The sequence below is a fragment of the Carassius auratus genome, chromosome 13 (genome assembly GCF_003368295.1).
Source record: "Carassius auratus strain Wakin chromosome 13, ASM336829v1, whole genome shotgun sequence".
NCBI lineage: Eukaryota > Metazoa > Chordata > Actinopteri > Cypriniformes > Cyprinidae > Carassius > Carassius auratus.
The window spans coordinates 17863941-17889476 of NC_039255.1; the positions used below are offsets into that span (position 1 = coordinate 17863941).

At 38.6% G+C, this 25536-nt stretch overlaps 1 protein-coding gene across 2 annotated transcripts in view; it reads left to right on the plus strand.

Annotated features, from left to right (window-relative positions):
• The window catches only part of LOC113112924 (leucine zipper putative tumor suppressor 2 homolog), a 57247-nt gene extending 32026 nt beyond the window's left edge, over positions 1–25221 (plus strand). Inside the window, exons 1-5 of one of the 2 annotated variants that reach the window (XM_026278859.1) lie at positions 3183–3419; positions 21295–21828; positions 22510–23076; positions 23177–23446; positions 23524–25221. In XM_026278859.1, the coding sequence (XP_026134644.1) occupies positions 21322–21828; positions 22510–23076; positions 23177–23446; positions 23524–24303 (2124 nt within the window). In that variant the 5' untranslated portion in view covers positions 3183–3419; positions 21295–21321 and the 3' untranslated portion in view covers positions 24304–25221. Of the gene's footprint in view, positions 1–3182; positions 3420–21294; positions 21829–22509; positions 23077–23176; positions 23447–23523 lie in introns of those variants that run through there. The other variant, XM_026278860.1, reaches the window with a different exon arrangement.
• The last annotated feature ends 315 nt before the right edge of the window (positions 25222–25536 follow it).

Below are 25536 nucleotides of genomic sequence, written 5' to 3' on the forward strand. Positions count from 1 at the left end.
AGACTGAATTCTTTTAGAAATAAAATGCACTCATGAATCATTTCTAAAAGTAAAGAGTTTCATGTTGACTCTAAACATCATAAAGAGTTTTAAAATACTGGCAACTGAAAACATAAACTGAATTAAACATTAATTAAATGAACATGCAATGTGGAATATGCCAAATTTTCTGGCGATGTGCACCTAAATCTTCAGATATCAGCTGAGTTCTGCTTTTTGTTTAGCAATGAAACTCAGTTCACAACCCTCAGTCTGCCTCAACAGTTGTTTTGCTTTTTGCCCCGTCTCTCTATCTCTCCCTCTGTCTGTAGATGAAGGGTCAAGTGTTTTGTTGGAGGTTTTGAGGGCCTCTTATTTTGTGTGTGTCTGTCTGCATGTGTGTGTACATGTCTGATCAGATCAATGTGTGTGTGTGTGTGTGTGTGTGTGTATGTGGGGGGTGGAAGGGGGATCAGGTTCTTGTTCAATCTTTTGTCTTGCACTATCATTAATTTTCTCTCCCTTTCCTGACCAACTCTATTCTGTTCCATTTCTTCCTCTATCACTTGAATAGAGACAGCAGGACTGGGAAGTTTGGGGTGGGGGGTGGTTGGGGGGTCCGAATTCCCCTTCCCCCCATTCATACTTAATCAAGGCTGTTCATTGCCCCACTTTTGACCGAACTTGTTTGCCACATTGATTTAAATGGGATAATCTTGTACCATATTAATGAAAAAATAAATAAATACAAAGAGAAATAAATATTTACTGTTATTTGTTATCAACAATAAACTGTGCATTAAACATTACATTATGTCAGGGTTTCCCAAACTGGGGATTGTGAAGGAACAGCAGGGTGTCTGAATATTGATTAAAAGTTAATGATGAAATGTTCAATAAAAATATATAAAGAATTTTCAAATCAGAATAAAACGTTTTGAAGATTTATGCTGTGTGGCCTCCCAGTTCTCCATATAAGACAGAATTAACACAAAGCTGGAAATAAGGAGATTCAATGAATTATAATGAATTCATGAAAAGTTTACTGCCATTTTGTGAATATTCAATAATCGTGTAATCAATAAAAAGTAACTGAAGTCTGATTATGAGTATATTTAAATGTAAAATAATTGAATTACAAGTTCTTATATGTTCTAATTATGTCGTCGTAATCTGATGACATAATTCAGATGGAATATAATCAGTTCTACCCAGCAGTGTGTGAAGGCATTGGTGCATGTGCGGTGGCTCTGGTGAGGAGAATGCAGTTGGCCCGATGTACTGTGAGATATGTGTGTGCTCTGTGGCTGGGAGTATCATGTTAGGTCTCCCGAGTGAATAAATGTGGAGTGTATGTTCATATGATAACTTCCCTGGAGGGCAAGTGTCCATTAATCACTCGGATGCTCATCTGTTCCTAATGCTTCATTAGCTCTCCTTCCTCCGTCTCTCACTTTCTCTGTCTTTTTCTATCTTTTTCGTTCCAGCTTTTCACCTTTTCACTTCACTTGAGAGTTCCACACCAGTCAGGATCCCTGTCTGTGTGTACTGTTTTTCGCACACACATGTTAGGAACATAACACATCATGCTTCCGTGCTTTTGTTTGGGAAAGGCCAGTGAATGGGCCAGTAAAGGCCAGTAAAGGCCGGTTAACGGTTGAAAGGGGAGAACGAGTTGAAAGGCAAACCTTTAGACAAATGGCTGATTCTTCATATAAAGCAATTCCTGTCACGAAGAGTTGAATTTTCAGTTTCAGAAGATCCTTTGGAAATCATTCTAATGCTATGTTCAATTATTATAGATGCTTAATTATTAATAATATTAGTATTATTATCAATGTTGGAAAGAGTTGTGTTGCTTAAAAAAAAACTGACCCTGTATATATTTGTGTATTTTTTAAACCTTGTCCCAGATCCAGACTTTGTAATATTATTTTTACATCATAAAATATTCAAATACATTATTAAAATATTATTATTTTAATTATATTAATTATTATTAAAAAAAAGAAAGATAAAAAACAGGATAAAATATGCGTGGAATTAGCATGAATTTTTCAGAATGTTTTTTAATTGTTTTGTATTCAAATTATGTGCACAATTGTCCCACAGTTTTTACCACAACAATTTTTGCTTTTTTAATGTTTTTGTCTAAAGTTGATGTACTTTGCTCTTAAGGAGACAACAGTGTAAATGCATGTGATGTGTGAAGAAAACAAAGACAAATCATGGTAAATAATAACATCTCCAGAGATATATTAATTTTATTATTTCAAAACCTAATGTTGTAAAATGAAAATGTGTCAAAGTTTTATTAACTGATTGTCTTTATGCCCAGGAAAAATGTTGTTACCATAATTCCTATCACATTTGTTAATTCATAAAAAAGTTAATAAAGAATAGAAAAATTCTCCTGTGATGGATGTATATCATCTGATGGACTTAACAGACAAATTAAACCGGTGACAATTCCACAGGACCAAATTTGAAAGAAACACCAAAGTTGTTCTTCTGTCCTTGTCCTCCTCACAAAGACTGGATCCCTATGTTTGCTTTTCATGAAACTTTCAGTGTGATGTCATACAGCACAACAATGCTTTGTATTTGTGCATTTGTGGTGACCCCATGGTGTGTGTTTGCTACACTATTTCATATGTTAAAGCATCAACAAGGTTTGTGGGCAGTTTTTTCTAAAAAAGATGGGTTGATAATCCAATAAACCTCTGTTGATTTTGTCCAGTAAGTGTTCATCTTGAAATATTGCTAACAGTATAAAGGTTATTCTTATATTTACTTTATAAAATAACTAAAGATTCTGCAGCATAAAGACATGCACCATTACCTGATGTTTTTACATTTATACTAAAAGGTAATTTACTTTCTATAACAGTATAAACTTTTAGTCAGATGACAGAAGACAGTTTTGATAATGTCGATAATTTAGAGGCCTTAGAAATGTGCTCATCAAATATTATAGAGTAGGATTAAATCAGCTGCTGAGGGTCAGGCTTAAAAACAGGATGGCAGTATTTCCATTTTCCACACACATTGTGGAGAAAAAGGGAAAAGAAAGACAAGGGAAAAGAGAAGGAGTGAGCATGAGGGATTAATGTGTGTGAGGATGGGGGTGGTGGAGGAGCAAGGGGCCATAGACAAAGTGAGAGAGGGAGGAGGGTAGCAGGAGAAGGGGGCGGTGCTGTGGCGACAAACAGCAGGGAAAGAGAGTTAGAGAACAGGACTGAGAGGAAGGGGGTTTCTGCCAGAGAAAAGAGAGGAAGCTTTGGCATGAGGAAGAGGAGCAGAAAGAAAGAGTGTGTGAGAGAAGGAAAGCTACAGAGAGAGTGTGAAAGACTAAAAGAGGAGTACAGTGAGAAGACTGGGATTGTACCTCCAGGACAGACTGGGGAGACGCGAGAAGGCAGCCATGCAGAGCACTATGGGTATGTCAGCAATACAACTGTATTTATTACACCCTGAGAATGCACAAGAGTTCAGATTACCACTGCAGAGCGTCACAAGAGCTTTGAAGTGATGTGAAATGAATGATTAACTTTCTTAAAGCTGATAGCGCTGGGGTGAGAAGGAGCTACTTGAAGTTTAGCAGCACTGTTAGTGCTCTCTCTTGAGGAGAGATCTGTGGGGGAACGATTTTAGGGCACAAAGTGTGTTATTTTGACAAATGTTGGCTACTACTCAGGATTTTTATTGTTCTGTCAGAGCACAAAAGACATAACAGAGATCTAATTTACGTTTGATTTAAGCAAAAACTTTATCTAAGATGTTTCTTCGGAAATTCCTAATCTTTGGGGAAATAAAAATAGACCAAATGAAATGACCGTTGCTAAACAGTAAGAGTGAAGATCTATGAAATGATTGTGAAAGCTCAGCTCATTTGATCTTGGAAGAATTTGATGAGGAATGTTTTGAGTTTATATTGAGATCTCTGACGATTACATACTTTGGTGTCTTATTAAGTCTGAGCTTAGTTTGAAACTTTGAGATCTTTTCTGGCTCTCTGGGGGAGACACGTGGGAGATTACTGGGAGCTTTTCCCACAGGAGAAAACATCTAAGATCCACGAGTCTTAAACAAAAGTCTTCATTTGCTCTCCTTTTAATGTAATTATTGTTTAGGGGACATACTGTAAGTGTGGTCCAGAAAGATCCATGGAACTTTGCCATTCCACAAAAGGTTTTTTACGGAAAATGGTTCTTTATATTTTGTAAATGGTTTAATTTGGGAAATATTCACTGAAAGCCTCTTCAGGAACTAAAAATGGTTCTTCTATGACATCACTGTAACCCCCCCCCCCCCACCTCGAATGGGATGAATTTCAGAGTGAAGTGCCTCCAATATATTGAGATTCCCATTTGTGTTTAAAGTGGATGTGATTCAGCTCATGGCACATTCTTATACAGTAAACTTTTGAAATAGAGCGGCCCGTTACTGAGTGTCAGCAGCATCCAGACTCAGCTCCAGATGAGATCACCAAGGTGGTGGTGGGGGTGGGGGGGGGGTGGAAGGTGCTTGCCTCAGTGAGTTGGAAAATAATAGATGAGTTAAATCACTCTCATATGTTACAAGGCTCTGAAATACAGCCTTAGAAAATGCGGTGAGCTCATTGTCTCTGTAAGGACAGTATGTGCCTGACTGACCGGCTGTGTCTCACTGGTTTAGGTTCTCCAAAACACCTTGTACCATCTCCTCTCATTACTTTTCTGTTTCTATTTATGAGATGCTTTTATGTGCCAAGTATTTATGCAAGGCTTCCTGCATAGGCAATAATCAATAATGACTTATCGTGCAATATATGTACTTGACAGCAATATGTTTTGGTGAAGCTATATATCGGCCATTATATTTACTTAAAAATTTATATCACCGTGTTATTTACATTCCACTTGCGTCTGAGTCTTTTGCATCTTCTCATACATAACGTGGTGGAGTCATGAGGTGCTAGTTCAAATTTAAAAAATGCTTCTACAAAAAAAGTTTAATCTGAAGATATGGCCTTGTTTAGGGATCTGTGCCTTTGTGCATACGGACATCCGACTGCTAAGTAGTGATTGTGTTTTTAGCAATAGTGTGCACCCTTAAAGCGTTAGTTCACCCAAAAATGAATATTATGTCATTAATAACTCACCCTCATGTCGTCCCGAACCAGTAAGACCTCCATTTATCTTTGGAACACAGTTTAAGATATTTTAGATTTGGTCCGAGAGCTCTCAGTCCCTCCATTAAAACTGTGTGTATGGTATACTGTCCATGTCCAGATAGGCAAGAAAAACATCATCAAAGTAGTCCATGTGACATCAGAGGGTCAGTTAGAATTTTTTGAAGATGAACTCGGTGTTCATCTTCAGTTCTCTTTTCACAGCAGTTCAGTCAGTGTACTGTTTGAGTAAATGAATTACTCCGGGATATTGGTTTGTTTGAACTCAGAGGGAGTGTCAGCCACATTAAAAAAAGATAACATCATAAGTCATTTGCGGATTAATGCGTATTGGAGATGCGAACCATTTTAAACGATTCAGTTCGATTTGGTGAACTGGTTCAAAAAGATCTGGTGAAATCAAATGATTCGTTCGCGAAACCAGATATGAAAAACTGCTTTGTTTTGAACTCTCTTACAACAGACACGGAAGAGAAGACAATGCTGAATAAAGTCGTAGTTTTTGCTATTTTTGGACCAAAATGTATTTTCGATGCTTCAACAAATTCTAACTGACCCTCTGATGTCACATGGACTAGTTGGATGATGTTTTTCTTACCTTTCTGGACATGGACAGTAGACCGTACACACAGCTTCAATGGAGGGACTGAGAACTCTCGGACTAAATCTAAAATATCTTAAACTGTGTTCCAAAGATAAACAGAGGTCTTACGGGTTTGGAACAACATGAGGGTGAGTTATTAATGACATAATTTTGCAAATTGGGCGAACTAACCCTTTAAAGGGATAGTTCACCCAAAAATGAAAATTATGTGAATAAAGACTTTTTTTCTTTGCTGTACTTGTCACTTTGCACTTTTTGTTAGAAAATTTTTATTTACTAGTTTAAAGTATCTAATATTTTTATACTTAATTTCCATGATCTAAATATTCTTGAATAAAAAGTGAAAATGAATGAAAATGAAAAGTTTGTTTTCATTTGAAAGTGTGTTTGCCTTCTTGCATTATTATGCTGTTACATTATAGTTATATATTCAGATGCATAAAACCGTCTTTAAAACTAAAATTATATTATATTTCTGGGTGAGAATATCTCAAAACAAAAAGTTGTTATTGTGACAGACAGGCCTGTTCCTGCAGTTATATATGCAGAGGGAGATCTCATTAACGTTGAGTCAGACTCAGCTGACTGCACTGAATCAAAACTTTCCATGGCACTCTTTTCCTCTCCGTCTCCGTCTGAGCTCGGCTGGAATCTGTTGGGACCGTGTCTGTATGTCCACATCCTCTTGCGGCTGATCCCACTGTGGCGTGTTTGCAAGTTTTTATGACCAGCTCCAAGGTTGTCTTTTTTTTCGGTTTGCGGCTCCTGCGTGGTTCACCATATCTGCTCTTTTGAGATGAATTACATATTCATGCTGGTATAGTTTGTCTGAGGCCATGCTGGTTATGTAAGCACTGGTGTGGAATTAATTTACCGGTATGTGCACTGTGACACTTTTCCCCCCGACTGCAGTGCATATCTGCACTGTGATTTCAGTTTGATCGTATGACTGATGATTATGGCTTTTCAGAAACACCGCAAAAAAAATGTTTCTCTCTTTCTGCTGATGCTTGGTTCAGAAAGCTTCAAGAGGAGGCAGAGAAGCCATTTTAAGAAGATCAATAGCCACAGCAAGTAGAGAAAGTTATCTGTGGTCTATTTAAAGAGAGACAAGAGTACCAATTATTCCTTCATGAGAAGGAATGCTAAACACATCTTTCTGTCTATAACATTGCTCTTATTCATTTCATGTACTTCATGGTATATTAAAAAAAACACATTAAATGTAAGGTCAAAAAATAGCAGCTGTGGTTGCCAGAAATTATAAAAAAGTACTTACTTTTTTAAAGTACTAATACTTTATATTTGAATAAATTATATAATGCTAATATACCAATCTACAAACCCGATTCCAAAAAAGTTGGGACACTGTACAAATTGTGAATAAAAAAGGAATGGAATAATTTACAAATCTAATAAACTTATATTTTATTCACAATACAATATAGATAACATATCAAATGTTGAAAGTGAGACATTTTGAAATGTCATACCAAATATTGGCTCATTTTGGATTTCATGAGAGCTACACATTCCAAAAAAGTTGGGACAGGTAGCAATAAGAGGCCAGAAAAGTAAACTGTACATAGAGGGAACAGCTGGAGGACCAATTTGCAACTTATTAGGTCAATTGACAACATGATTGGGTATAAAAAGAGCCTCTCAGACTGGCAGTGTCTCTCAGAAGTCAAGATGGGCAGAGGATCACCATTCCCCTAATAATGTGGCGAAAAATAGTGGAGCAATATCAGAAAGAAGTTTCACTGAGAAAAACTGCAAAAAGTTTGAAATTATCACTATCTACAGTGCATGATATCATCCAAAGATTCAGAGAATCTTGAACAATCTCTGTGCGTAAGGGTCAAGTCCGGAAAACAATACTGGATGCCCTCGATCTTCAGGCCTTTAGACGGCACTGCATCACATACAGGAATGTTACTTTAATGGAAATCACAACATGGGCTCAGGAATACTTCCAAAAAACATCGTCGGTGAACACAATCCACCGTGCCATTCGCAGTTGCCGTCAAAAAAGAAGCCATATCTAAACATGATCCAGAAGCGCAGGCGTTTTCTCTGGGCCAAGGCTCATTTAAAATGGACTGTGGCAAAGTGGAAAACTGTTCTGTGATCAGACGAATCAAAATTTGAAGTTCTTTTTGGAAAACTGGGATGCCATGTCATTTTGTTATCAGCGCTCAGTTGAAAAGCCTACATCTCTGATGGTATGGGGTTGCATGAGTGTGTGTGGCACGGGCAGCTTACACATCTGAAAAGGCACCATCACTGATGAAAGTTATATCCAAGTTCTAGAACAACATATGCTCCCATTCAGACGTCGTCTCTTTCAGGGAAGACCTTGCATTTTCCAACATGACAATGCCAGACCACATACTGCATCAATTGCATCATACTGCAACAACATCATGGCTGCGTAGAAGGAGGATCCAGGTACTGAAATGGCCAGCCTGTAGTCCAGATCTTTCACCCATAGAAAACATTTGGCACATCTTAAAGAGGAAGATGCGACAAAGAAGACCTAAGGCAGTTAAGCAACTAGAAGCCTGTATTAGACAAGAATGGGACAACATTCCTATTCCTAAACTTGAGCAACTTGTCTCCTCGGTCCCCAGACGTTTGCCGACTGTTATAAAAAGTAGAGGGGATGCCACACATGTGGTAAACATGGCCTTGGCCCAACTTTTTTGAGATGTGTTGATGCCATGAAATTTAAAATCCACTTACTTTCCCCTTAAAATTATTAATTTTCTCAGTTTAAACATTTGATATGTCATGTTGTAAAATATTGAAATTGCATTCTGTTTGTATTCACAATTTGTACAGTGTCCCAACTTTTTTGGAATCAGGTTTGTACTTGATCTACTAAAATCAGCTTTTTACATTAAACTGGGTAACCCCCATAGTAATACAAGTAGCACAATACAAAGCCACATGATGAATCAGTTCATCTTAAGTGATCTTTTCATAAAACATGGGCAATACTCTTGTATAGACGGTGCACAGGGTCACACACTCAAAAACTAAACACCATCTGGGTAAAACCGTTAAGTCTGACTGTATTTCTATATAATTCTATATAATATGATATTAAACCATTTACATTATTTCACCATTTATGAGAAGGTTACAGTTAATTATATATTATACAAAACTACGGTATATGTTTTGTTTTCCACATTCTAGTTATCTGATATCAACAAAAAAGTACCATGGTATTTACATAGATTTTTGGACATTGATTTATTTGGCAGTTTTTATTTGAATCCTTTGTAAAACACAATCAGGCTACATCATATACTGTGATTTATTCAACTATGTCTGGATAAGTATTTGAGATTACTTTTTTATCGAAACCTTTTGAATTTGAAGAAACATTAGTTAACAGTCATTTCTGCTAGACAGTATCTTGTCCATATATGGATGATCAGGATTTCACTTAGTATTGTTTTTTCAGACCATAGTACATTTTAAATACTTAATCACTTTATTACCATCCTATCAGTGGCATCTCCTCAAAATGGCCACAGCTCCTCTCCATTCTGCTATTATTCCAAGTGTCTGTTTCTGACCACCGGATTGAACTGAATAATCATTAGTGGTTGGAAATTCCTACCATGGCAAAGAGCAGCTGACTTAGAAACAACTGGCTCCTGGATGTTACTTGCTCATTCTCACGCTGGACGTTTTTCTGCTTTTTGCAAATGCCCACAATTGCAATGGGTCAAACTGACCAAGTAACAGTCTCCGCTGCTCAGTCTTCACGAGAGTATACCACAACACACGTGTGTGCATTCGTCTGCTTGAAAACAAGCTGCAGGACGTGTGTTCTACTTCAGAACGCTGGCTCCTGCGTCAGCAACATCACACACATGCATCCTGGTTCTCTTGTCAATGTGCGTTGACTGACACATAATAGAAGAAATCGTTAAATAAAGATGTTATTTTTGTTATTTGTATTTCGCACTCTAAACTAGGGGTTGAATGACTTCTGATTTTTTAAAGTCGACTTTTATGTGATTTTTAAGTCGACTAGTCGCTGATGACGTCATTAAAGAGCAAATAAGTCTGGAGCTGTGAAAAACTTGTGCACAGCTATGGCATATGACACAGCACTGCGTACATGGCTATTGCTCTTATAACAGCTAATTTTTATCAGTTCTTTTGCCTTTGGGCCATTTTATTAATCACAGATTTCTGCTTGTTCTAAATCAGATACAGATAAAGTAGCTCAGTAAAGATTACACTTATATGAATGCATTAGTGAGAGCAATTGCGTGTGTGAATTATTTCTACATGGGAGCGTCTCTTTAGTATGCTGTGGGATTTAGTTATAAACAAATATATGCGAAAACTTTTTCGTTTCTAAGATATTTTATTGAGAAATCACAAAATAGCTTTGACAGTACATTTCCGCGCTGAATGATTCTGTGCACGAACGATCAGCGTGTGACTTACGAGCTGCTGTCTACAGCCTATGTGTGTGCGTTACAGTGCAGCAACGCATTCGATTAGAACAGCAATTAACTTACCTGTACAATAAGCTGTTTAGAATGTCCTGTTCAATTTCGAGCATCCAGTAATATAATCACACGTCTTGTGGACCTTACAGAGTATACATTTATTTGTCATTTTAACTGTTTGGAAATGGTGCGGAAATTTAGAAGTCCTTCAAACATTTATTATCCTGTTGCGCCCTCTATAGGACCGGCGACTGGTCGACGTCAAGCTTAAAGCGGCATGGCAGAGCATTGAAGTCGACTAGTCGATTAGTTTTAGTCGATTAAACCTTGCATATTCATACCACCATTGCATATTCTATGTGAACTTGGTGTAATAATGAAGGTGATTACGAATTTAAAAATGACTTTATACTCAATGTACTTTATAGCTGTCGGGCCATGGGAGCTGTTTCCCACTGGCAGATTCTCAGTAATGGGCACCACAACTGGCTTCTGGGTCTGTGCCAGCGGACTCAGGGCTTCACACTGGGTGAAACAAAATGTCCGCTGTTGATTGGCAGGTATTTCAGTCCAGATGGCAGCAGCTCCTGTGTGGTATTGTGCGAATACTGTCGCCCGCTGCATCTCATTCTGGAGTTTGAGCCAGCCGGCTCTTTTCTGAAAGGCTTGCTTGATGGGATGCCCAGGGAGGCTTGGGCAGTGAGACAGGAGAGATTGTCTTCGGGAGGTTTGTGATGCGACTCAGGCCCCTGTTCAAGGAGAGCCTGATATGCTTTGAGATGCTAAAAAGCCGACCAGCCCCCTGTCTTCCTTAAACTTTGAGTTAAGTTTTCCTTTCTCTCTTATTCAAACTTTTATGGATTACTTTACTTCACTCAGTCGTTTGCCTTCCTGCGATTGATTTATGCATGTTCACTAACACTCCACCTGTTCAGGATTTTGTTAGTTTTTTTCCTATGCTCTATCGTTCTCTTTCCTCTCTTCTCTGTGGAGTTCTCCCTCTGTTTTTGTTGCAAACTTTGGCTCCCTCCCCCTCTCGCTCTCTTTCACCCCAGGCAGTGCACATGCAGGCCTCATGTGTCATGGCAACAGCTCCAAACAAAGCCAATAGTCAAAAGCCTGCAACAGGTTGGCAGTGAAACTAGCCGGGCCAATAATGCTTGTTCTACAGGCAGTGTTTCCCTGTTGTTTTTAATTCGATCCAGTATTTCAACAAAGAAAACACAATTAATTGAGTTGAGGAGGAGAGCTACAGGGATTTTACCATGAAAATGAGTCACTTTACACGCAGAGTTTAACAACGGCCATGTGATCTCTGGGAAATGCTGTTGTAGTGTTGTTTGAAGTTTGAGTGAATTATTTAGGGCAAAAATAAATGTGCAAACTTTGAAACTCTTAAGATATTGTGTTTCATTATTCTTGTCCCATTATAAAAAATACATAAAATTAGATAATGATTTGCTTTAATTAAAAAAATAATAATAATTTTTACTACTCCCTTTATAAAAATACAAGTTTGTGCTTGGGTAGTTTATCGATAACATGGGCATTGAGTATTTTAGTCATTTTTATCAATGTATAACAGAAATACTTTTTAGTTGTTTTTACTTTATTTTAAGTTTAATAAATACAATGTTGGTGAAAAGTGTTGGAGACTTTTATCAAGAAAATATTAAAACTTCTTACTGAAATCAAACCTTTGAAATAATGTGCATAATACTTTGTATATGATATCACATTAAAATATACTGAAATAACTTTTCAGTCCTTTAGAATTGTTTATGATTCTTGCAAAACAAAAAACATTTAATAGATATTTCAGTCACAAATCAATATTTAGTCCATGAAATATTTTAGTGCTGTGCACATCTGCAAAAATCTGTATTTAATATAGAAATTCATCAAAATTTCACTCAACACCAGTTTTTAATCCCATGAGCATGAGAACCATGACACATCCAAAAAAGTACTGCAAATGTAGGTTGAGACATTACCTAATAAGACATCATAAAGAGGTTAAAACGACTCTCATCTTCCTTATCAATAAATCATACACACACTCCCTGTGATCTCATTCTGCCTTGTTTAGAGAATTTTACACACATAACTAATGACAACACATTTGTGCCAGAAAGAATAATCCTCATTCTCAGACAGCACGTCTGTGAAAGTGTGATCAGAAAGTGTGATCATTGTCATCATTTAGAATGGAACTCCTAACTGAGAAATGAAGTGATGAAAGAGGAGACTGCATCTGTTTATTTCAGTCCATCAGAGCATTTTAGCACACACTGAGGAGAATATTTTGGGTCCACTGATGGCAATGACTTCATCTCTCTTGCTTCATTGACTCTATTATTGCACATGCATCATTCATGACTAAACTCTTTCCCAAGACTTGGGCGCCAGTTGACTTTTTAGACTGGATAACAGCATAATTGAATTTATCAAGTCTGATTCATTTGAGCCAGACTTGCACATTAGCTAATAAGGACAATAGAGGATGTATGTAAAAGTGACTGACATTAACATTCCCAAAAACACTAAAGACGAATCGTATTTTACTAGGGTGATGGGAAAGTGCATACTTTTTATTATGCAGAAACACTGTACACTAATATTGTGTACACAAGCATGTGTATTTAAGTGTTCATTTAGCTAAATTATTTGTCCTTTTCGCATTTGTTCCCTACAGCTGTAAGTGTCAAAAGAGATCTGTCACTCTACAATGGGGTTGTGGATTGCATTAGTTCTACAAGAATGGATGCACACTTGAAAAAATACACTGGAAAAGATATGCTATTCAGGTTTTTTTTTCAAATACTGTTTTTTTAATACTAATTTTTACCATGATTTGGGACACACTTGGCCTTATTTACGAAATTAAAATTGGGCATACTGTCATTTCAACGTAAAACTTAGAATTTATCTATATGGATGTGAGCGGTGGCTATGATCAAATCTCACATCTGGTCTCAGCTCGTGTACGCAAGTTTTTGAGTTACTTGTGTGCAGCATAGTAAATATGGTGGAGAAATGTAGAATGACAGCATTTTATTGTTGTCCTGACCATCAAATTTACATTTAATCATTTAGCAGACGCTTTTATCGCATCAAATGAAGCTCATTAAGGCTGATTTAAGGCCCACTAATACTAATAATTCTGAAAACATTACAGAACGGATAGAATGCTAACAGGCATTTAGCCTGAAATGGGACCAATAGCCTAATTATTATTAACATTAAAATACTAACGTGCAGGGTCATGGTATTTATTATAATTTATAAACTTCTGTATCTAGATCATTCCTAGAATCATCAGCTCATACAAAACTCACTAACTTTTATTTTAGTAAAATATTTTAAAGAATGCTAGCAACTAAACAATTTTGGTTCTCTTTGACCTTCCATACAATGGAGATCAAAATGTTTAGTAATAATATTCTGCAAAATGATTTCTTTTGTGTTTAGCAGCAGAAGGAAATTCACACAGGTCTGGATGACAGATTGTTTTTTTTTTATGGACTATCCCTTTAACACTATATGACAAAAATCCTAAATTTCACCCTCTTTCTTTTTAGATGTCATAGTTTGTAGTTGTCGTGGCATACTGTACTAAACGAATTTAACAGTCTGGATCCCACAGGCATGTCCGATTAGATCAGTTTTGCCCACCTAATGGATTGAAAGTTACCATTTTAGGGCTGTCAGACACTTGAAGAATAAATGCACTTGTGAAATGCTTTTTTTCCCCCTAAAAGTTTAATTTATTCAGTGAGTTTATATGACCCTTTAAAAGTATGAGAGCTACGGCTAATTAATTGTGCCATTTGGCTTTTTGTAGTAACTGTAATTTGCTAATTTCACCTCATTCTAAATAACGAAGAATCTGTTAATTAAGCCTAATTACTGCTACAATTACTCTCATGGCATATATGAATAATTCATGAGCACACATACGCACCTTGTAATTGCAGCACCCTAATCAGAACTGTTTTGTGTTTTTCAAAGTAAGTCCTTCAAATCACTAACAATGTGTTTAGTTTTCTGCTGCGGTCACGTGATTGTTATCTTTTTCCTGTGTGTTTGTGAATGTAACAGAGTGTTTTCGTAACATTGTGTGTGTTATCTGATAGAGGGGACAATAACAGTGCAGCTGGCAGGAAGTCTCGGAGCGGGGCCACAGGCTGCAGAACGGCCAGTCAGCGCTCTCTGGGGGGTCTGAACGTGTGACTAGACCAGGACATTCAAACACTGTTGAAGATGTAACACGTTCAAATGTGGAAGAAATGTGATGTAGGCCTAGATGATGGCAGGACACAATGTGACAGGAAACTGAGGAGTAAAACCAAAGGAACGGAGTAAACAGTGTAAAAGCACTTTTTTATTGACTCCCTCAGTCCTTAGATGACAATTTAATTAATTTATTATCAGTAAACACAATATAAGTTTCACTGATCACTTTATGGTTCTTACTTGAGCACACAGAGACTATGCAGCTCTCACTTTTCCCTATTTATAGCACAAGGAGTCATTCTTGATTAATTGTCCTCTCTATTTTTGGGCGGCACATACAGCGTTAATGAGGATGTGTGGTTGTATTTGCAGCAGTCAGATGAGGTAGTAGATGAGGTCAGCATTTTCCTTTGTGCTGCTTCCAGTTTCCTGTATTTCTCTGAATGTTCATGTGCCTGTGAGGGTTATGTAACATGATGTTTATTATGTTTCGTCTTGGGTACTTTGAAAATTGTTGTGACAGATTTGCACGACATAAAATTCTTAATTTGGCTGATTCGTTTGGCATCTTCTGGTGAAGTGAGGAGGATACTATTATAAGGTTTGCACAGTTAAGGGAAAAAGCATGTCATTATCAGAACAAAGACTTTGGTGTTGGATACCACAATGTCATGTCTAACATCTCCGTGGGAAGAGGCTTTGATTGGCATCTTCACAAAATTATACTGCCCCTGCAACTACAGTTGAACCAAAGAGACCAAATGTGATTAAGGTTTTAGGGATTTGTGCCCGGAGATTTGGAGCTCTGCTGGGTTCCAGGCTCAATGCTGACATTCCATCCTATTCTGCCTCAGACTCAACAGAGAAGCTCCGTGATTCCCAGGGGATTCACACCTCGCTGCTAATCCTTTTCCGGCGGCACTATTAAAACTTATCATAACTAGATTTCAGCCATCTCACTGTGGAATTTGATTAGAAACACCTGCAGCAGAGAAATGAGCTATTCTCTCACTGTCGAGACAGGAGAGATCAAAGGCTAAACGAGAGTGAGAGGGCTGTTTGCGTTTGTATAATATAATATAATATAATATAATATAATATAATATAATATAATATAATATAATATTTAAAACGAATGAAAATGAGAAATGTTGGCTGAAATATGTTCTAGTGAAAGTATTACAGTGACTAAAATACAGAAAAAAACATTAAAAATGCATAATATAATATGATGCATAAATAATATAATTAAATACATAACATAAAATAAGTATTTACAGATATTGACAGTATTGACAGTGTTGTGCTGCTTTCTAAAAACAGTTCAGAAATCATAATATTGATTAAAATTATTTATTTCTGTTGACAGCCATGTTTCTAACTATTCTAACTGTGGTAAGAAAATTACATTTCCCTTGCATTCATCTTTGCCATGTTACATTAATTTAGTTGACTAGTGCTATACGCTGTATTAACAAAAACTTAAATGGCATTAATAAAACACTTACACTGACAAGCTACTGTACGCAATATCGCGTTCATAATTTAATGTGACTCAACTGCAATTATGAACGCGATTGGCATAGCTTGTCACTGTCAGTGATCTACGGCTCTGTGTATGAATGATAGAGGTTTACTATTAATCACTGAACCAGCTTTATTGATGAGATGCGCATGACAATCAAATGCGATTTATCGTGTAGCCCCAAGTTTGTTTGTTGATCACAAAGTACAAAGTAGTTGAGGAAAACAAGGATGCCGTGTGTATTCAAATGCTGCCATTACTGTCTAGAAAGTGTGGGAGCGCTGGGATTGGTTGAGCGGATATATTGCATTCTGCAGAGTAGGGAGACTGGCGTTTGTCATGGTTTGGATAGGAAGGGAGAAAACATGAAAGAATAACTCGACGGATAACGCATTTTGCCTGAAAAAAAAAATTCTTTTCAATACCGATCAGATACAATACTGATTTTGGCAGAAACTCAATAAAAAAAAAGTAATTTATCATGTTTTGGTAACAAACTCTTATTATTTTTCATTGAATTTCAAACAAAGTAGTGTACTTGAAAGATTGGTAGTATAATCACATTTTTTAAAGGGGTTATATGGAGTGGTTGACCGATATATATCGCCAAGGCCGATAAATCGGATGATATTTGGTATTTTTCAAATATCAGCATTGGCCGATACGTTTTTCTGCATGTCCAATGCGTTCGAGGCTGGACCTTTATCTTGACGGTGCTGAGAAAGACAGCACCTGAGCGCACATAGCTCATAGCGCACATAGCTCCCTTGTTCACTGTTGTCGTTAACAGTACGGATAGAAGAATGGCTAATAATCAGATAGAACGTTATTAGTCAAACAAAGGAATTAATGAATACAAAAAGTATTATAATGATTGCTTTTATATTATTAGTAATATAAAGGCAAACATTATAATAATTTCTTGTTTGCCGTCTGTATTAAGCAAATACGCATTTATATCAGTAAAAACTAATTTCACAAACCTTGCAAACTAGGTCGAATCCAGCAGTGAGATCTTGTGAAGTGTGCATTTTTATCCAGCATGATCATGTGTTCAATGAGAGACTGTGTTTTGCACTTTGCCTGGACTATTGCTCTTGTTATTGGATTTCCCCTCGTGCCTAGCCCTCTGGATATTGTTCGCCGATCGTTGACCCACACTTGCCCTAGGAATACTATATCTTGCCTATTATGTACCTGTTTGCCAATGTTTGACCCATGCCTCTTATGACCCAGTCTCTTTTGAATAAAAAGCTTGCAAATGCTCTTTTTTTTCTTAGGGCTTCAACAACTGCTCATTTCACCAGAGAGAAGCAGAGAGGGTGAAGGTTCTGGAGAATGACTTTGTGCCTCGTTGTGAAGGAACAACAAAGCATCTCTTATTAAGTTGCTGGCAGGAGAGAGTGTACACTTGTAGGTGTGAATTAAGCAAGGGATGTGCACTTTCAGTAATTCAATTATAGAAAATATTAAAAATAAGCGTTAAATACGTCCTCAATTTTGACTGGTAGTTATTAACGGAGAATGATAATTCATTAAGGCCCTAAGACCATTAGATATTCACCCAATCCCATACTGAAGTCTGCTACTTTGACTTCATCAGAATTCAAACCTCAGCTAAAATGGCATGTGGGGGCTGCATGTGGATGAGTGAACAGAACAAGAATGTCTTATGAGAAGTCTGAGTCAGACTGGCACTGGCTTTCTCCTGTCCCTGTGGCAGAAAGGTCATTGGAATGGCAGTGCAGTCCGGGCGGTCTGATCTGTCCTGGTGACTCAAGACTGTGTTCCTCCTGTATGTGGCTCTTTGAAGTTCTTAAGTGCACTGAGGGTGTGTGTAATTGATTGGACTGGCAGGATCTTTGCAGATTATTCCAAATGGTGAAACTGCTCTTAGCACATTGCAGTAGGCTAATAGTGATGGGAAGTTTGGATTATTTTACCAACTCAGACCTTTGAGTCTCATTCAGCAAATTGAACAAATCTTTTTTTAGAGTCATTTCGTTCATTTAATCAAATATAATTAAAATCTTATGTGTTATTTCCCTAACATGTCTACTAGTACTTATGCAAATGTTGATAAGCAAATGTTGATCAAAATACAAACAATTTATACTATATTGCTATAATAAACAGAAAAGATTAATCCATTGTTTACCTGGGTCTTCAGTCTATGATTAGCTCACCTCTCACAAGTCTTCGGGTTTGTGTCATTCTTTCATCACGTGACAGCCCCATAAGCTTTAACCTATGCAGTCTGACCTGGAAAGAGAATTGATTAGTTAATCTCATGAGATGAACTAATTAATTTTCTTTCCGACTCAAGACTGCATTGGTAAGGCTTATGGGTCTGTAAAGTGATGAATGAACGACTCGAAAAACCTGAAGACTCATGAGATGAATTAATCAATTCTCTTTCTGGCTCAGACTGCATTGACTGAAACAGGTGAACTACTAGAATTTTGCGCATGTGCAACTGAACGAATCACTCCCTGAGATGACTCGTTCTTCCCGAGTCACATTAAAGTTTCATTCAAAATGAACGAATCGTTCAAGAATGACCCATCACTACAGGTTAAATATAAATCCCTCAATGCCCATCAGAGAATTAAACTCTAACACTGATTTGGAAACACATAACTAACTGCTGCTAATGCTTGCTTATCTGTTTTAATTGAGCTGTTACATTGTTCATTCATTTTATGCTGTGCTAACTAAGACCTTTACAGTTACAGCATACAATAGTTAAATAGCAAGCAAGAAGTGTCATTGATGACGACAAGTATGTTAGTGCCCTCTAGTCCCAAAATGTAAAGGTTGGTGTTAAATCCCTGCACCATCAACCACCATCAACATTGTGCCCGTAAGCATTTTTGAAATTTATTATTGATACTCGCTAATAGATGCTATTAGGGTGAGGAACATTCATAAAAGAGACACACTGTAAGTTTAACAGCTCTTATTAAAAAAAGTTCAATTTTTCTCTGTAAAATCAAATCATAAAGTTCACTAAAGTTTTTAGTTCTTAAAGAAAAAATGTGTAGAAATGCATTTATTGTGAAACATTGCTATATAATACATACAGTATATGAGATTTCATACTGCTAGAATTTTTTTTGTTTGTTTTTTATTGTAAAGTGTACAGTATAGATTGTCTCAGAGAAAGCAGACATGGACCACGTGCTACAAAAGTCGAATTGTAATCTTATGTGGTTTGCAGATTGCTGCAATAACTCAAGGCACTTAACATCAGTGACTTGTAATAAGACCATGATCTCATTCTGTGAAAATATTGTTTAAAGTTACATGAATAAATTGCACCACTTTGGTCATGTGGCGATGTCTAAAGATATGAGCTACAACAACTGGCAACAATACCCAGACTTTGTTATAATCATTTTTAGGAATTTTAATAAAGCAAATCTTTCCATTGAACTGCCAAAATAAGCACAGCATGTTACACATTATACCAGAGACAGTAATATACTGGACCACTGTTACACCACAATAAAGGATGCATATCACTCTGTCCTACAGGCAGCTTTTGGGCTCTCTGATCACTGTTTGGATCACCATGTATCGACTTACAGGCAGCAACTAAAATCAGCTAAACATGTAGCAAGGAGTGTAAAAAGATGGACTACTCTAAGCCTGCTTTGACTGCACTGATTGTAGTGTTTTTAAAGCTGCAGCCACCAATCTGGATGAGCTCAAAGAGACTATAACATCATACACTAGTTTCTGTGAGGATATGTGCCTTCCTATCAGGACTCATTTAACTTACAACTACGACAAACTGTGGTTCACTATAAAACTCAGACAGCTCCGTCAGTCCAAAGAAGATGCCTTCATGAGTGAGGACAGAGTGAAGTGATTGTGACATGTGGCCTAGTCTGCTGACCCATAAATAATGGTTTATCCCATCTAAAGTGCACACACACAGTAGTGAACACACACACCGTGAACACACACCCTCAACTGGCTGACTCTTTGAATGAGTTTTATTGCAGGTTTGAAAAACCCTGTCTCACACCCCATACCCATTCTTACCTTCTCCCTTTGGATCTATTAACGGACAAATGGCGTTACACCAGCCTGTATGAAATACTGTGCTAACCAGCTGATCTTCAACAGATCACTGGAGCTATGCAAAGTCCTTTCCTGCTTCAAACGCTCCACCATCATCCCAATCCGAAAGACACCCATAATCACAGGACTTAATGACTACAGACCTGTGGCTTTAACATCTGTGGTCATGAAGTCATTTAAAACACTGGTGCTGGCTCACCTGAAGGACACCACTGGACCCTTGCTAGACACCCTGCAATTGCTCACCATGCAAACATATCTGTGGATGATGCAGTCAACATGGGACTGCACTAAATCCTGCAACATCTTGACAGACCATTTTTCAGTGGATCACCAGCTTCCTGACAAACAGGCCAGCAGCTAGTGAGGCTGGGTAAATTCTCATCCAGCACGAACAGCACTGTGGCAACAGTGGAGTCATTCGAGTTCCTGGGCACCATCATCTCTCAGGACCTGAAGTGGGAGTTCCAAATAGACTCCAGTCACTGAATCCATTCCTTGCACTTGACTGTCTGGTTCAGCTCAGGTACCAAACCAGACCTTGTAGTGGATAGTCCAGATAGATAGCAGACTGTGAATCACTGGTACAACCCTTCCCACTCTCCTAAAACTCCACTCTTCCAGAATCAGTAAAAGAGCTGGCAAAATCATTCTGGACTCCTCACACCCAGGCCATTTCCTCTTTGAACTGCTGCCATCTGGTCGGTGCTACAGAGCATTGAGCACCAGAACAGCCAGGCATAAGAACAGTTAACCTCATGCAGACCGTATCATGAAGAGTTAACTTAGCAATAAACATGTAATATACAATATAATTATACATTTATTTATTTAAAACACCACATTTCCTTGCATTTGTACATAACATACGTACATGTACACACAAATGCCATCTATTGTCTATTTGTATATTGTGTATTTTTTTAATTGTTTGTTGTACGTTATGATTATTTCTTATTTACTTATTATATTTTTATTATCTGTCTTGTCACTGTAATATGTTTGTGCTGTGGAAGCTTCTCTCATCGAAACAAATTCCTCATTTTTGTAAACTAGTAAACATACCTGGCGATAAAGCTCTTTCTGATTCTTTTTTTTTTTTTTGTCAAAAACCTACAATTATATGATCAATTTTACAGGTTACATGAAAATCAGCCAATTTAGACTGTAAACTTTATTCCTTGTCTTCTTGTTTTTGTCTCTACAGAGTGTGTGACCTGGGCGTGCGTTCACCATGGCTCTAGTTCAGGCACTGCCTGTGCCCACTGATCACCCGAAGCCCAGTGCTGACATCCAGCAGTGCCGCTCAGTATCTCACTCCCCCATCGTAGCTGCGGCAGGCACCATGGGCTCTGTAAGCAGCCTTATCTCTGGACGTACCTATCAGGAGCGTCACTGCCAAGCTGCCAGTAACTTTGGCGGCAAGTATCGCAAACCCACACCAGCTACAAGCTGTTTCCGACAGCAAGAGGGCACGCTGCGCAGCTCCAGCTCACAGGAGCAGCTTCTCACCAGGCAGCCTCCTCTACCTGCTAAGAAAAAGTCCTCCGCCCCCATCTCTACTGGCAATGGCAACTATGGCTATTTGAGTGATGAGCCAGTGGGTGACTGGAACGATAATCATGTGACCACGTACAGCCCATCTAGTGATACCGAAGAGCCTCCTGATAACAGAGGCATGAATGGTAACATTGGTGGCCCTCCTCCCAAACTCGTCCCAGTGTCAGGGAAGCTGGAAAAGGTGAGTCTAGGGGTGCTTAGGAGGTAAACATAAAGGAAATTTTATTTTAAACCAGATAATTTCTTTAAGTAGCTAATTTAAAATTCTGCCCATTTTTATATTGTTATATGATATCATTTGTTTGTTTTACTGTAAAGAATTGTAGTTTTTGCTGATGCTCATTACACACAGTGACACAGTACATCAAATTGGCTATTAATGTCTGTTGATCAAAGAGTGCCTTTAATCACTGCAATATGTCAGTATGCCATCTCTTACTGTACAAATGTAATCAATGACACCTCAGTTACACTCTCAACAACAAAAAAAGGTTTTTTTTGGCTTTAGCCATTTATTGTATAGATACACTACCATTCAAAAGTTTGGGGTCAGCGATATTGGGATCAGTTTTTATTGAAATAATTAATTATTCAGGAAAGATACATTAAGGACAGTGAAGAAATGTATAGTTTTACGAAATATATCTTTTAAATTATTTTAACTTTATATTCAATAATAATGCTTAAAATCAAAATCATGGTTTCTACAAAGTTATTGATAATGACATTGATAATAATAAGAAATGTTTCTTCTGAATCAGATTGACCAATTAGAATGATTTCTGAAGGATCATGTGACACAATGAAAATGTAAATGTGGTTTTACGTAGTAGTTACACTAACCATTTACTTTTGATCACAGAGTATGGAGAAGATACTGATCCGTCCCACTGCCTTTAAGCCTGTTGTGTCCAAGAATCGCAACTCTGTTCAGTACCTGTCTCCACGGTCAGGGGGCAGTCTGACTGAAAGCCAGGGCAGCCTCAACCTCTTACTTCCTGGTACTGGGTTGGGTTGTCAGGAGAAGCGTAACTCTTACAGTGGAGGGCGCAACGCAAGGAGTAGCCAATGCTGCACTATGTCAGACTCAGGCCGCAACTCACTCTCCAGCCTACCAACCTACAGCAGCACAGGATACAGCCTGACACAGAGCGAGGTTCCTACCGGGCACATTGAAACCACACGCTCTAGCGGTGGCCATGGACACTCTAACTCCGACAGTGGTCGGTCATCATCCAGTAAGAGCACAGGGTCTTTAAGTGGCCGTGGGCAGCCCCTCTCAGACAGTGGATCGTGTGGCCGCTCTCCGGCCCCAGGAGAAGGGTATGAGGGCGTCATTCGAGAACTTGAGGAGAAGCTGAGGGAAAGAGATCTGGAGCTGCAGCAACTAAGGGACAACCTGGATGAGAACGAGGCAGCCATCTGTCAGGTGACAATCGCAGTTTTCTACCAGTTATTAGTGCCATTTGACAGGGAAGTGTTAGATACAGGGGATACAATGTTAATAAAATCATGTATTTTCCATTCAGGTGTATGAGGAGAAACAGAAGCGGTGTGAGCAAGAGTTGGAGGACCTTCGGCAGAGTTGCGCATCGAAAATGAAGCAGGTGCAGCTGAAGGCACAACGGGCACAACAGGTCCTGCAGTTGCAGGTGTTCCAGCTGCAGCAAGAGAAGAAGAAATTGCAGGAAGACTTCTCCCAACTGCTGCAGGAACGCGAGGCATTGGAGAAGAGATGTGCCTCTTTTGAGAAGGAGCAGACACAACTAGGTCCTCGTCTAGAAGAGACAAAGTGGGAGGTGAGACCTCGTGCCAACTTAGATCTAGTATTGAGTAATAATTACATTCAATGAACTTGAATGCTCCTGTGTTGCAGGTCTGTCAGAAGTCTGGTGAGATCTCTCTGCTGAAGCAGCAGCTGAAGGACGTACAGGCTGATCTTGGTCAGAAGGCCAGCGAGATTGTTGCGTTGAAGGCACAGTTGAGAGAGGCTCGTTCTGAGCTTCAAGCTAGCCAGGTTCGCTCGCAGGAAGCCCACGCCACAGCCCGCACCCGTACACTCGAACTAGAGGTTTGCGAGAATGAGCTGCAGCGTCGTAAAAGTGAAGCGGAGCTCTTGCGGGAGAAGATGGGCCATTTGGAGGAAGAGTCCATCCGTCTTAAAGAGGCCCTGGCAATGCCCCCCTTCCAAACTCTACCTTCTAAGGGCCAATGCATGAGTTTGCCCCTGCCCCAAACCCATGGGGGAATCACTCACGGGATCAGTCCTGCTTTCCGGGACAACAGCAGTGAAGAGCAGTTTCTAGCATATGAAAGCGATGAAGCGAAGGTCCAGCGTCAGAGTGTGGATATGCTTCATGGTCTCCGTCAGCAGGTGGACCGAATGCGTGCTGAGCTGATGTATGAGAGGAGGCGGAGTGAGGACCAACTGGAAGCCTTTGAGGATGAACGCAGGGTATGGCAGGAGGAGAAAAACAAGGTGATTCGTTACCAGAAGCAGCTGCAGCAGAACTACATCCAGATGTACCGCAGAAACCGAGACCTAGAACGTGTGATGAGGGAACTTAGTCTTGAGCTGGAGAACAGAGATCTGGAGGAGTTTGACATGCGTAGCAATGAGATCCATTTTGAGGAGATCACTGCCACTGAAATCTAACCCACATCTCACTCTGCCATCCCAAAATGAATTTCCACTGTGCTTGTGTGAGGAGCACTGGCCTGCACTGCAGTGTTATTTGGCATGGTTCTCCACACTATTTCAGAAAGACTTATGTTCATGGCAAGTTATTGTGATGTCTACAGAGGCCAATAAAACATGTAGCATTTGTATTTAGACATCTTCATCACTTCCTGCCTCGGGCACCTGTGAGGAAACCTGTGAGATGAATGTACAATGACTGTGAACAGCAGTTAATTGATGCCACTGGTGAAGGGAAGGTGTCCTCAAAGCTGGTGATCCTGGCAAACCCCTATAGTACAACTAGGGCTAAATGTAGCTTAATTCTGGAAAAAAAAATATATATATATCACATTTAACCCCCCCACCCCACCCCGATCTGAAACATGATTTTTTTAAAGGGGTCATATGATGTTTTTTTATACAATCATTATTTTGTGTATTTGGTCTAACAGAGTATGTTGACATGCTTTAATATTAAAAAACACATTATTTTTCAAATACTGTACATTATTGTAGGTCTCTATGAGAAAGGTCCCCAAAAGAGAAAGGAAAATTTTTAATCGAATCATAAGACCCCTTTAAGACATTTTTCACACAGGAAGCTGATGAACAAAATACATGTTTTTCCATTCAAAAACATCTACACAGTGGTGCACAATTTAGGGCTCTCAAGCTGTTTAACTACTTTGAAACATAAAATGTTGACAAGCAGTGAGATGGACAATGGCCAAAGACATTTGTAGCATAAAGTGAATGCTAGAATGTGTCCTTTATGAACTAGATTGGGAAATTGGGCAGACTGACAAACCCTATTTCTAAATGGGTTGATGTGAACCGAAGTTCAGTGACGGTCTTATGTTCAATGATATCAAAATAAAATCTATGACACTTTTACAAATGTCCATTCAATATTTTACTCACCTGCTAACTAAATTCATTTGGAATTTTTTTTTTAGATCAAATATACTGAAATGGTTATGAGATTGAAAAACCAGTGGGAAGAAATACAGCATGTAGGCTGAGGGTTTCGTGTTGTTTCTCATATTCCATTTAGTGCCTCGCCCATTGTACCAGCATTAACACTGATGGGAAGAGACTTGGAGGCCCTCCATTGAACATCTCATGTTAAGTCACAGAAACTGCAGTTGTGTTGCATTCATTCTTGGTGTTCTAGTTGTGCTGGTGTTAAGTCCTCAACAACATTGCGTC